This window comes from Lynx canadensis, chromosome D4, assembly GCF_007474595.2.
Source record: "Lynx canadensis isolate LIC74 chromosome D4, mLynCan4.pri.v2, whole genome shotgun sequence".
NCBI lineage: Eukaryota > Metazoa > Chordata > Mammalia > Carnivora > Felidae > Lynx > Lynx canadensis.
The window spans coordinates 71,596,358-71,610,064 of record NC_044315.2 but is presented as its reverse complement, the minus strand read 5'-3'; the positions used below and the strand labels follow the sequence as shown (position 1 = coordinate 71,610,064).

General features: G+C 40.1%; 1 protein-coding gene across 3 annotated transcripts in view; it reads left to right on the top strand.

Annotated features, from left to right (window-relative positions):
• Positions 1-9,797, top strand: part of ECPAS (Ecm29 proteasome adaptor and scaffold) — a 108,888-nt gene extending 99,091 nt beyond the window's left edge. For all 3 annotated transcript variants that reach the window (XM_030292633.1, XM_030292631.1, XM_030292632.1), the window contains exons 46-49: positions 2,177-2,282; positions 2,728-2,816; positions 5,285-5,356; positions 6,674-9,797. In XM_030292633.1, the coding sequence (XP_030148493.1) occupies positions 2,177-2,282; positions 2,728-2,816; positions 5,285-5,356; positions 6,674-6,813 (407 nt within the window). In that variant the 3' untranslated portion in view covers positions 6,814-9,797. The remainder of the gene's footprint in view (positions 1-2,176; positions 2,283-2,727; positions 2,817-5,284; positions 5,357-6,673) is intronic.
• The last annotated feature ends 3,910 nt before the right edge of the window (positions 9,798-13,707 follow it).

Below are 13,707 nucleotides of genomic sequence, written 5' to 3'. Positions count from 1 at the left end.
GAAGTGCTGTAACCAGAGGTTACTTGGTGGGAACGAGGATGTTCTGTGTGGCAGTTGGTAGTTGTTGTTGCTTGCGGAGCCTGATTCATAGTAGGGATTCACTGTAAACTGTCCTCCTACCTTCGCAAACAGTCTCGTGGACACCCGTGTAGGGTCTGCGAGGGCTCCCGCCATGACACAGTAAGACACACTGGGCGTACTAAACGGAAATTACTTTTTCCCAGTCCTGGAGGCTGGAAGGCTGAGCTCGAGGTGTTGGCAGTGTGGGCTCTTCTGTACCCTCTCTCCTTGGCTTGTAAATGACCATCTGTGTCTGTGTCCTAACCTCTTCTTATAAGGACACCAGTCAGACTGGATTGAGGCCCACCCTAATGGCCCCTTTGAAGATCCTGTCTTTCAGTACAGTCACATTCTGAGGTACTTGGGGTTAGAACTTGAACTGATGAATTTGGGGGACACAATTCAGCCCATAACAATCATGATAAATTTTATGTATTTTGACCATAAAAAGAATTGTTACTCTTTATGGTGCTCTTTTCTGGGGAATCCATAGAATTTGTTAGTGAGCTCTTTTCTTCAAAACTAACGGCCTTGTTACCAAATCTTCAATAAACAGGTGAAATCTGTATTTCACTGAGAAACTTGGAACTTTTTGAGAGATTTTTTAAATTGAATATATATTTCCAAAGGTTTAAGTAAAGAACCACTAAACCTTTGCTCTTGATTTAAGTTGCAGTTAGTTCAGAGGGCCTCTTGGGATGACACTGTGCTCCTGAGTTTGCCTTATGCTGGTTCCTGCAGAGCACCCTGCTGAACATGTTAATAATTTTGGATACTGTATAGAATATTGTTGATTATTCAGGATTGCATATGTCTAAAATCAGACTTAAGATTGTCTTTGAGCCTTGGCTGTTCTTTGTGTGACCTTCATACAGCATATTTGCTATGTATTGGAAGAATTTTCCATAAGACAGAGATTTGTTAAGTAGTCTTATTTCTTCATCTTATGTTATGGGCTGCAGTGAAAATCCACTTCATTTGACACCATTTGGACTCCTAACTTTTGCTTGATAGATAGGAAGAATTAAAGTAGGGAATTCTTTTTTTTTTTTTTTTTTTTTTTCAACGTTTATTTATTTTTGGGACAGAGAGAGACAGAGCATGAACGGGGGAGGGGCAGAGAGAGAGGGAGACACAGAATCGGAAATAGGCTCCAGGCTCTGAGCCATCAGACCAGAGCCCGACGCGGGGCTCGAACTCACGGACTGCGAGATCGTGACCTGGCTGAAGTCGGACGCTTAACCGACTGCGCCACCCAGGCGCCCCTAAAGTAGGGAATTCTATAAAAAAGATCCCACACAAAGCAGTACATTATAGTGTAGGGCAATGGAATGTACATTCATTTGCTAGTTATTGAGGAGAGGGCCAAGGTCTGAGAATTTAATTGTTCCACATTGGCTTCTTATGTACATCTTACTCATAATGTAGCATCTACAATTTCTGGTTTATGTTTGTTTATGGTGGAGAAAGAAATTATAGTCTATTAGGAAACAAGTCAGGTGCAGAATTCTTTTAGATTTTTATCCCCATGCATCTTTACATTTGTGAATCGTACTAAATTCAACAGCATTTAAAAAATAACTACTTTGTTGAGTTTTATCCTCCTTTTCATCATTGAGTGTATTATTAATGATGTAATTATAACAAGTGCAGTTGGCATAACATGTTGGAATAAAGCATTGTTGTCTCTTGATAAGCCTATAATATGCAGGAGCTTGTGAGTGTCCAGAGAGGAGTTCCCTGCCTCCAGAGTTCTGCTTTCTTTGGCTGTGACTCAGGGTATTTTACAGGAAAAGGGAGTGTGGTTAAGATTCTCTGTTAGTTCCTTGGAGAAGGATATTGCCTTGAAAACGAACATTTATGAGCAGTTACATAGGACCCTGGATGGGGGGATGTCTCTGGTCTGGGAAATTTGGGAATTGGGCACAAAGTTACGCTGAAGTTTCTTGAGATTTCATGGCTTTAATTTAAAGGCATATGTTTTATTTTTTCCTCTTTCCTACCCTCCCTATCCTTCTGTGCTCCGGTTTCTGTCTGTCCCTCGTGTGTCCCTCTCTCACTGTGTGTCTTGTTCCTGCACTCTCTGTCTCGCTTTGTCTTGTTCTGTTTGCCCCAGGTTGTTACCGTCAGGAGCTGTGCAAGTTGATGTGTGAGCGGCTGAAACTCAGCACGTGGAAGGTGCAGCTCGGTGTCCTACAGTCGATGAATGCCTTTTTTCAGGGGTAATTCTGCTTCACACACAGTTTAGTCATTTATTTTGCCTCCCGCATCCACTCAGCGTTTTAGATCTAATCAAGGAATTCTTTCAAATTTCATTTTTTTAAATTTTTTTAACGTTTATTCATTTTTTGATAGAGACAGAGTGTGAGTGGGGAAGGGGGCAGACAGAGAGGGAGACACAGAATCCGAAGCAGCCTCCAGGCTCCGAATTGACAGCACAGAGCCTGATGCGGGGCTCAAACTCACAGACCGTGAGATCATGACCTGAGCTGAAGTCGGACGCCTAACCAACTGAGCCATCCAGGGGCCCCTGAATTCTTTCAAATTTTAAAACCAAATAGCTGAAGTGACATTGTAAAGTGATAACATGCAGATAGAAATTGTGCCAGAGAAGTTTGGGGATGTTTCTTTAATAACTGGCACTTGTATCTTGCTTTTATTGTACAGATTAATGCTTTTGGAAGAAGAACATGCAGATCCTGAGGCTTTGGCTGAAATTCTTCTCGAAACTTGTAAATCAATCACATATTCTTTAGGTGAGTGTGGTGAGCTGATGTGGATATAAGGAGTCCTAACCTTAGAGCTCAGAGAGAGGAGCTTCAGATACTCCCTCCCTTGTGCAAGGAGCCTCATTCACAGAACAGCTGCTGTAATACTTCATGTACTCGACATGTGTCCCCAAACTGTGGCATGTTACTCTGGAACTAACCCCTAGGTTAGGAGAACCTTTGTGATAAGTATTTTTATTTAACTTTTATTTGGAAAGAATTTCAGACTTATAGAAAAGTTGCAGAAATAGTGCATATAATACGTGTGTATCCTTTACGCAAGGTCACCTGTTAATATTTTGTCCCATTTACTTCATCATTTGTACTTCTGTGTACCTATGTTTTTTTTGAACCATTGACGGTATGTTGCTGACATCGTGCCCTTTTACTCCTTAGTTTGCCACGTGTGCTCTTTGATGTAACACGTGCAGTTACCAGCTGTAGGGAGTGTAACACTGATGCAGTAAGTTTAGTCAGATTTTTACCATTCATATTCAGGGTTTTCAGTTGACTTAACTATGCTCTTTTTTTTGTCTTAATGTTCTTATTTATTTATTTTGAGAGTGAGAGAGAGAGAGAGAGCATGCGTGCATGTGCGCAAATGGGGCAGGGGCAGAAGGAGAGGGAGAGAGAATCCCAAGCAGGCTCCATGCTGTTAGTGCAGAGATTGATCCCACGAACTGTGAGATCATGACCTGAGCCAAAACCGAGTCTGATGCTTAACTGACTGAGCCGCCCAGGTGCCCTCAACAAAGTTCTTTCTCCCCTCCCATTAGTAAGGAGTCCAGTCCAAGATCATTTACTGAACTTGGCTGTCATGTCTTTTTAGTTTCCTTGAATCTGGAACACTTCCTCAGCCTTTCTTTATCTTACGTGACATTGATAATTTTGAAGAAAAATCTTCCCCCCCCCCCCCCCCCCCCCCCCCCCCCGTTTTTAAAACTAGAATGTTTCTCACTTGGTGTTTCATGTTTACCGGTGACTAGATGCAGGTTATGAATTCCTGGCTGGGACACTCTGTGGAGTGATGTATCCTCGCACTTCCAGAGGCACACAGTGTTCATCTGCCCTGATTGGTGATGTTAATTTTGATCACCTCCTCAGGGTACTACTCACTTTTCTTTATTCTTTATTGTGTCATTACTCTTTTTCTCCCTTGTGTCTGATAAGCCCGTGGGAACACACTTTAAGACCATTCAAACAACCTGCTCCTCTTAACTATGTTTAACCAGCAGTCCCAGAGAAGGTACTTTAAGACCATGCAGATAAACCACCCCTCTTCAAAATATCCTCTTTGGACTTAGCATGCATCAAGGGTTTTTCCCTGAACCAGTGTTTACGAGGGTGATTTTCTACCTTGGGGCACTTCCTTCACGTTTACCAAGTGGCCATCGGCATCCTCTTATAAACAAGATGCCACCTCTCCCTCTCTTTATTTATCTCATCAGTACGGATTTGTGGATTTCCTTTTCCCCCCATTGGTTTATAATTAATTATTTTCCTTAAGTAATTTTTTACTCAGATGGTTCCAGATTTGGCTGGTGGAGGCTTCTTTAAGCTGACTCCTGGGTCTTACTGACAGGTCGCTAGCATCCTTTTAGGCACCTCTGTACTTTGTAGCAAAAAAAGGATGTTATAAGCTCATCTTGTGCTTTCCTTGCCTCAGGCTTGGTTGTCTGTTAATTTTTTTGGTAGACGGGATCACCCTGAACTAGATGCTGTGTCTAAAATAGACACCAGGGAAGCATGTTTCAGTTGCAGTTCATGGAGGTAGAATGCTTTTGAATAAGAACTGGCAGCCAAGGGGCGCCGGGATGGCACAGTCAGTTAAACGTCTGACTCTGGATACTGGCTGAGGTCATGATCTCATGGTTTGTTAGTTCAATCCCTGAGTTGGGCTCTGCACTGATAGCGTGGAGCCTGCTTAGGATTCTCTCTCCCTCTCTTTCTGCCCCTCCCCCGCTTGCACGCACACATGCTGTCTCTCTCTCTAAAATAAATAAACATTAAAAAATGAAGAAAAAAAAAAAGGAACTGGCAGTGAAGACGCAGGTGTCCTTGATTGTCCTTAACCCTCTGGGTTACTAATGTTCTCTGATAAAATGAGGAACTCATCATGTAAACCTAAATACCTTTCTTAAGTGTCTTGTGAAGACAACTCTTGAGATAGTGTCGTTTGATTTCTCACTTCTAAAACCGGTCCTTCAAATACTGGCATTGGTATATTTGGCTGACAGTTTGCCTTTTTTTTTTTAAAGTAAGAAATACGGACATGTAGCATATTTTAAGTATTTGATGATAATAAGCAAAAGGAAGCTTACTTAAGAACAGGTATATCTTTCTCTGAATTTATAATTTCTGAATATCTTTCTTCCAGTAACACTAATTTACTCTTGAAGGTTCTGTTTGTAAGGCATATAAAACAAATAACGTGAACTATCTGATTTTCTTCTTAGAAAATAAGACCTACTCATCTGTGAGAACGGAAGCTTTATCTGTGATAGAATTACTGCTTAAAAAACTTGAAGGTGAGCTCTTGATGGTTCTGATCAGAGGATCAGAAAGGCAGGATACTTTATGGCATATAGTTTAGGAATTTTTTTCTGTTTTTGTTTTTAATAAGTGTATAATCTAAAATACAAATTAATACATGTGCGTGTAAGTCAAATATACAAAGCTAAAACCTTTAAATTTTATTAAGTGTTTAAATTTGGTACTCTTTCATTTTATATACTTTTAATGTATTATGAAGCCATAGCTATCTTGAGGGCTCTCTGTACATACACAAAGAAACTGACGCACTAGGGAGTGGAGTTGGGAAAACACTTTAACAGTTGAGTCATCAAATTTGATAGCAGTTTTCTTAATCCTATTTTTTCCCGTTTTTCTTTTTTTTTTTTTTCTTTTTTTTTAAACCTTTTATCAAGAAGCAGATGTCTTCTAAAGGTCTGTTGTATCAGTGGTAAAAGAAAACCACTAGCATTTTCTCCAGTGGGGTTTTTCAAAAGGAGGCCTCTTTTCTTTTTTCTCTTTTTTTTTCATTTTTCTAACCCCGTAGGTTAAGAATGGAGAAGATGGAACAGTTTTCTCGAGAGTCTTAAATATTTTCTATTTCTCCTCTCTCTCTGCCTAGCAATTAAAGCACCCCTCCTAGGATTCCATGAAGCAGGCCTTTTAGACTCAGTAATGCTACACATCTCATAATCTTGTTTTTCCTTGTTGAAATAAAAGAGCTAGGAACTTAGTTACATTACTGAATTTTCACAGTCAGATGTGTAGAAATAAATTCTAGATGAGGAAAACGAGGCTAAACAGTGAAACAACTTGTTTGAAACCACGTCACTAGAAAGTGGCAGAACCTGATAGACAAGATTGAGGATCTGGTATACTCTCTGAGTTTCTAAAATTTCCAGTATGTGTATAGGTCTCTGGTGCCTTCAAGAAAGTCAGTCTGTTCAGACTGACTTTGCAATTGTGAAGTTTATTCAAGATTTTTTTACCGAGTGTGTTTTATAAAGAGGGCTTTTGTGTTAAGTGGCTTGTTACTGTGTGCTTTGCCTTGATTCTTCCTACTTCCCGCTTTCCTCCAGCATCCTTAGATCCTCTTTGTTCCACTAGTGTGGGGGAGGGGGGGCAGAGGATGAAGTGCTCTGACATATTCTCGGGTTATTGTCAATAATTAGGTTTTGAGACTACTATTGAACCTGTTATCATATGTCAAACTGTCATCAGGGGGTTGCTTTGCATTTATTTGGGGGATACGCTCTGTGGAGGAAAAGCAGAAAGAACAGTTTGAGGGTTTTTTTGCTTGCTTGTTCTATAAAGATTCTTCTTTTTCCATTCAGAATCTAAACAGTGGGAAAGTTTGACATCAGAATGCAGAGTGCTCCTAATCGAGTCTTTAGCTACTATGGAGACGGACAGCAGACCTGAGCTGCAGGAGAAAGCATCATTACTGAAGAAAACACTTGAAAACCTGGAATAAATTAGAAGGGGAAGAAAGCAACAAGTGCCATGTTCATTGGGGGTTGAAATGGTGGTATTCTTTGAAAAACCAAGTGGGTAAAAGTAAAGATTAATCTGTAGCATGCATCATTCCTTGGCTGAAATAAAAAAAAAAATGCCTTAAATTTTGTTCCTTATTAGCTTTATTTTACTTGATTTTTAAAAGTGTCTGGGCTGAGTGAGCTTAATGGGACCTTGGATGTTTGAGAGGTGGTCAGAGGTGAAACTGATGGAAATAGTTATGAAAAGAATTAAGGCTGTAATTAAAGGAATAGGCAGAGTTGCAGAGCAAGCTGGATAAGAATCTTGGAACTGCATCCAAATTAAATAAGGTTATTTCAGGAAGGGACTCTGTAATTCACTTATTTTAGCCCCCTTGCTTTACACCTGAAGAAATAAGCTAGCAGATGACTTAGCTTCTGATCTGAAGCCTGTGCCAAGGCTGGGACCCAGGTGTTTGAAGACCTGTCCAGTATACTTCTTTTATAAGCTGCTGCCAATCAGTGCTACCCCTGGCCTGCCTAAGAAACTCCCCAAGATGAGGTGTATACTATAGTCCTTGAACCAGAACTGAACCGACCCGTTATCTAAGTACTATTGGATTCTTGAATTCAGAGGCTGAACGTTGTCTTGTCATTTGTTTAGATGATCGGTTTTTAGAAAATGATTGGTTACCATCTTTACGGGCTGAGAGACTTTGCTCTCCATGTGATAATTCTGATCGCCCTTTTACAGGCATGTGAAAGGAGATTAGGACAGGATTGCTTGTTCTGTCTGTATCTGTAGTTTGCGTATTTTGCAAAACCCAAAAGCCAACAACAAAATCGTGACTGCTCTGTTTTAGACCATTTATAATCTCAAAACTGTAAAGACAACTTAATAAATTGCCGCCCATTCTTACACTAACAGTATGACTCTAGAAATAGAAGGCAAGTGTCTTCATTAACCATTTGGGAATAACCTATCACTGAAAGTAAGCAATTGCAGCTAGGGTTTCTTTTTTTGTTGTTGTTCTGCTCATACCCCTGCCATAGGGTATAGGGTAAGGGGAAGAATCAAGTCTAACACAAGTGTTTATGGTAAACTGAGAACTCTAGCTCACCTTGGATTCCAAGCACAAAATTGGTGTTACAGTCAATACTGACCGCTTACTGACATTAACACCAGGGTGGAAACTCCATGGTTGTTATTTTTGGTGGTCTCTATAGGCCATTGTATTGACTGTGACCCATAATAAAAGTAACTTCTTACATCTTGACCCAGAATTGTGTATGTGTGTATGAATCAATATAAAATCTTTAACTCAAATAAATGTTTTGTGAAATAATACACATACTCTTAACTATGTGTGATCTACTTTGATCCCTCCTTCCCCCCCCCCCACCATTTTAGATTCTTTTCAGACCCACTAAATTCATTTCCTGTCTTACAAATGGGTTGCAATTCACAGTTTGAAAAACATAGCTGAAAATAGTACTTAGGCTTGGCTGGATGTACTGTTTTGGAGTTGCTTCCTATTTGGAAAGGGAGTCTACAAATGAAAATGTAGGTGTTTATTATTAAAACGTCCTCTTAGCTGATACTAAATATAATTGTGGGTTTTAGTAGCATTATGGATTGTAAGGAGCTTCTCATGGACTTCAACTTAAGAATGGCTTTTACTTGGCGGAAAATCAACTTTGGATATTTTTCAGAAGGCATATGGCCTCATAGAATTTGGTGTTTTTCCAGACCAGTATTTCCCCCTCTGCTAAGTGCCCTCTTTCATTTATAGGACCTGGGACATGCCTCTAAGGCAAGAATGCAGTACAGGTTGGCTGTTTTCAGAAAGAGTGTAAGGGCAAGAATTGTGCTCTCGGCCCATGTGGAGTGTTATACCTCATCAAATTGTATGCTTTTTAAACCTTTTGTTATTTACCGTTGGGAATTTCCCATGGTGCTGAGAGAGTGGTGCTGACACTTGAGCCTTTGCGCTCAGCGCTGTTTAGTTCATTTATTGTCGCTTTCTATAAGCACAGTTCCAATTTACACTCTTAATGCCTTCATCTCAACCAGCCAAGTCATTTGCACAACTAGTAATGTGAAATCATGGTCTCCCAGTGCAGCTCGTGTTGGGTGTGCACGGGTGTACATATCTCCTAAAAGGGTTACTAATTTAGTCTGTAATTGTGGGATGGTTCTGGTGAACAAATGGCAAAAGGACCCATGCATGGTTATGTCTTTGGCCCTCATTTTCCAAAGCTGTCTGGAACTGATTTTTTATTATTTTTTTTCCCTGAGAACACTCAGTGCTACCGATCATACAAGTGGCTGTTTTAGAGTCTAATTACTGAATTCCTTATTCCTGGAATTAGGGCACTAGCTAGAGCTTCACAACTCTATTGATAACATGAGAAGGAGGGACCTGAAGTTTGACCATTGGAAATCAAAACAATGAAAGTAGTATAAAATCGTGTTTTTGGTGATAAAGAGCGGCAGTTTCTTTAATTAATGTTTGTGTCCAATTTGCAACTGCTGGCGTGTCTGCCTGTGGCAGTGTACCTGCCAATAACACTGACTGCCACCGAATCCCCATTGCTTTCCCCTTCCACCTTTTCCTTGTGTATGCACTAACAAGAAAAAAGAAAAAAGATGTGACCTTGTTGATCTGTGCTCTCGTAGCGGTTGCACTGTGTGAACACTGTTTGCCCTTTGCGGGGCGTCTCCACCGGCTGCCGCCACAATATATTCATGCTGCTTGTTAAGTACAGGGAGTTCTTTTGACATTGGCACTCATTGTAATGTACAAATGTTGTTAAATGGATGTATATGTAACAGATTTTTGTATTTTATATGCAAAGTCTTCATAGAATCCTTTGCAATTTGTGCTGAACTAGTTAAGCATGTGATAGTCTTATTTGAAAGGAAAACTCTCCCCATGCCCAAGAAGATAATACGTGGTAAATAAAAGCTGCATGATCAGTTCTTTTGAAGTAGTGCATTAATTTTTACTGGTTCTCGTGGAAAATAGTTCAACTTCCAGGGAATTGGCTAGTTACGTTTTAAAAACTGAAAAGGCTCCATTGCCTGCCATATCCTGAGCAACTTCTACTAAGCAGACATTTTTGGCTTAACTGGAAGTTCCAAGGCAAAGCAGAAACGCAGGCAGGATACCTGAAAAACTGCAGTCAAATACTTGGAGAAACATAATCACTGAAATAATTGTTTTTTTGAGCAAGGTAATCTCAGATGAACACATAGAAGCAATAGACCAATCTTTTGACTAAGATTTTTTTTTTAAATTTTTTAATGTTTATTTTGAGAGAGAGAGAGAGGGAGACACAGAATCCAAAGCAGGCTGCAGGCTCTGAGCTGTCAGCACAGAGCCTGATGCAGGGCTTGAACTCATGAACCGCGAGATCATGAACTGAGCTGAGGTTGGACGCTTAAGCAACTGAGCTACCCAGGCGATCTTTGACCAAGATTAATGTACATAGTTGTGGACATAAAATGTCCAAAGTACAGGCACAGCCTACCCTAAACTGCCAAATAAATTTTTATGCTGTGGCAGATAGGCTTAAAAGGTGAGAGACCTTATTTTATCTGTAGTAGCAGCCAACAAGCCTAAGTCATTCCCCTCTGTTTCCTTTTCCCCTAAGTGCAAGTCCCAGATTGACTGATTGGATTAACAATTTGTTTTTAAAAAGAGGAATTTAAATCATAATGTTACAAAAAACCTGGAAATAATCAAACTTCCCAACAAGGCTTTTTTAAAGAAATGACATTTCTTTTATATTTAAGAACTGTTGATAAAGCTGCCTTAAAAAGTTTAAAGGACAGGGGGCTCCTTGGTAGCTCAGTCGGTTAAACATCCCACTCTTGATTTTAGCCCAGGTCATGATCTCATAGTTTGTGGGTCTGAGCCTTGTATTGGGCTCTGTGCTGATCATGTGGAACCTACTTGGGATTCTCACTCTCCCTCTCTCTCTGCCCTTCCCCTGTTTATACTCTAAGTCTCCTTCTCTCTCTCTCTAAATAAACATTAAAAAAAAAAAGTGTAAAGGACAGGGAGAAAACAGGTAATGGTTGAAGGACACCTAGTTTTTGTTTGGATATTCCTGAAAATATTTTAAAACCGATTTTGGGTGTTAGCAGTTAGATACATTATTCTATTATGCTACTTTTGACTTCAGGACTATCTTCAAACACAAAATCTTTTCTAAATAATCATTTGAAGCAAATGTTTTTTGAGTATTTATTTCAGAACTATAAAGATTTCTACTGTTTCTAGCCCCCAAGATCCCCAGTGTGATAACTGGTCATTCAAGCTGTTGTTTCCTTAGATGCACCATTTTTTTTCTGGCTTCTTTCATGATTTTCTTTTTGGATTTCAGCACTTTGACTACGATGTGCCAAGATGTACTCTTCTATGTATCCTGTTTAAGATTTGCTTAGATTTTTGAATTTCTAAGTTTTGTGCTTCACCAAATTTGGGATATTTTGGTCAGTTTACTCAAAAGTTCTGTTTTTGTTTTGTGCCATATGCTCACTCCTCTCCTCCTGGGACTCCAATGACAGCTATGTTAACTCATTTGATACTGATGTACAGACCTCTGAGGCATTTAAAAAAATCTGTCCTGGGGCACCTGTGTGGCTCAGTTGATTGAGCTTGATTTCAGCTCAGGTCATGATCCCAGGGTCCTGGGATCGAGCCCCGCCTTGGGCTCTGCACTAAGCGTGGAGCCTGTCTAGGATTCTCACTCTCCCCCTGCCCTTCTCCCCCACCCCCCTGCTCACGCTCTCTCTCTCTCAAGCAAACAGAAAACCCCACAAAAACCCTCAAACGCTTCTGTCTTTAATTCACTCACTTTTTGTTTACTATATCCATTCTGATATTAAAGACCATCCTGTGAAGTTTTATTTCAGCTCTTGTTTTCACTTTTAAATTTTGACTTCTTTTTCTAATATTTCCAATCTTTTCATTCATTAAGAATTTTTTTAAAGTTCACAAAGCATACCTATAATAACTGATTTTAAGTTCTTGTCTCATAGTGTCATATCTGGGTCACCTCAGGTTTAGTTTCTGTTCATTGTCCCCTTCCCACCCCCTGCCACCCCACCTTTTCCTGGTTCTTCATATGCCCAATGTTCTGGGATTATAGCCTGGACGTTGTGAATGTGGTAGAAATTCTGGACTCTATTACGGGTATTCTTCCCAACGAGATGCTTTTCTTTTAGCAGGCACTTAGCGGGCTTAGACTTAAAACTGCAAACTATCTTACCTTTGGTGGTGGCAGCCCAGATCTCAGTTCATAACAGTATTGTTATGTTTCCTTCACAGCTGTCTGCAACCTGCCATGCAATGTGTGTGCTTTCAGAGGTCAGCCACAACTCGGGCAGAGCTTACACGTAGAATGGGGAACTTTCCCTGCTGCCTTGTTTTTTTCTTTTTCCGGAATTTCCCCTTCACTTTCTGTCTTGGGCTCTGCCTCCCTTAGGCCAGAAAGCAGTGTTTTTTAATGAGAACATCAGCCCTTCTTTGCTCTGTTTTGGCTGTGTTTCACTTTAGACAAAAGCCCAAAATCCAGGGAACTTACCCTGTGTTGATCCCTTCCATGTTTTAGCTCTTTTCTAAAGTCTGCCTTTGTTGACTCCAGAACTGGTTTTGTGTTTTGTCCAGAGTTTAGTTGTTATATTATGTGGAAAGGTCAGTCTTCTGGAAAGTTTATAAATTACATTAAACTAAATACACCCCGGGCGCCTGGGTGGCTCAGTCGGTTGAGCATCCGACTTTGGCTCAGGTCATGATCTCCTAGTTTGGTCTGTGAGTTCGAGCCCTGCTTCGGGCTCTGTGCTGACAGCTCAGAGCCTGGAGCCTGCTTCGGGTTCTGTGTCTCCCTCTCTCTTTCTGTTCCTCCTCCGCTCTCGGTCTGTCTCTCTCAAAAAATGAATAAATGTTAAAACAAAAATTACAAAAAACAACAACAAAAAGTAAATATACCCCCACCATGTGATCCGGCAGTCAAACTCCTTGGTGTTTACCCACATGAATTGAAAATTTAGGTCCACACAAAAACCTGCACGTGGATGTTTATATCAGCTTTATTCATAAAAAATTTCCAAGAAAGACTTGGAAGTAATGAAGATATCCTTCAGTAGGTGAATGGAAAGTTAACTGGAATATCCAGACAATGGAATATTTATTATCTGGCACTAAAAAGAAATGAGCCATCAAGCCATGAAGAGACTTGGAGGAACTTAAATGAGTATTACCAAGTTAAAGAGATCCGAAAAGGCTACATACTCTTATGATTCCAACTACATGACATCCTGGAAAAAGCAAAACTATGCAGACAGGAAAAAAGATCAGTGGTCGCCAGGGAGGAGTGTGGAAGAAAGGATGAATAAGACAGGATTTTTAGGGCGGTGAAACTATTCTGTATGATACCATGATGCTGGTGTAGGACGCCAGAGTGAATCCTAATGTACACCTGGAGTTTGGGTGATAACAATGTAGCTGAGGTTCATCGATTATAACAGATTATAACAAACGCATTGGTGCCAAATGTTGACAGTGGGGGAGGTTGTGTGCGCTTGAGGGCAGATGACATACGGCGGCGAATCTTTGTACTTTCTGCTCAACTTTGCAGTGTGAACCTAACTAACACTGCTGTAAAAAATAAAGTTAAGAAATAAATTATTTTTTAGGTAAATCTAAAAAGATAGGATTTTATAGATTTGTTTTGGATTACAAAGGTAACAAATGCTTTTTGCACATATAACAAAACTAAAGATGAAAATAAAGATCACCTATCTGCAACTATTCAAAGATAGTATCTGTTAATATTTTAATGGCTACTCTTCTAGGAATAATAACAATGACATAATTATTAAT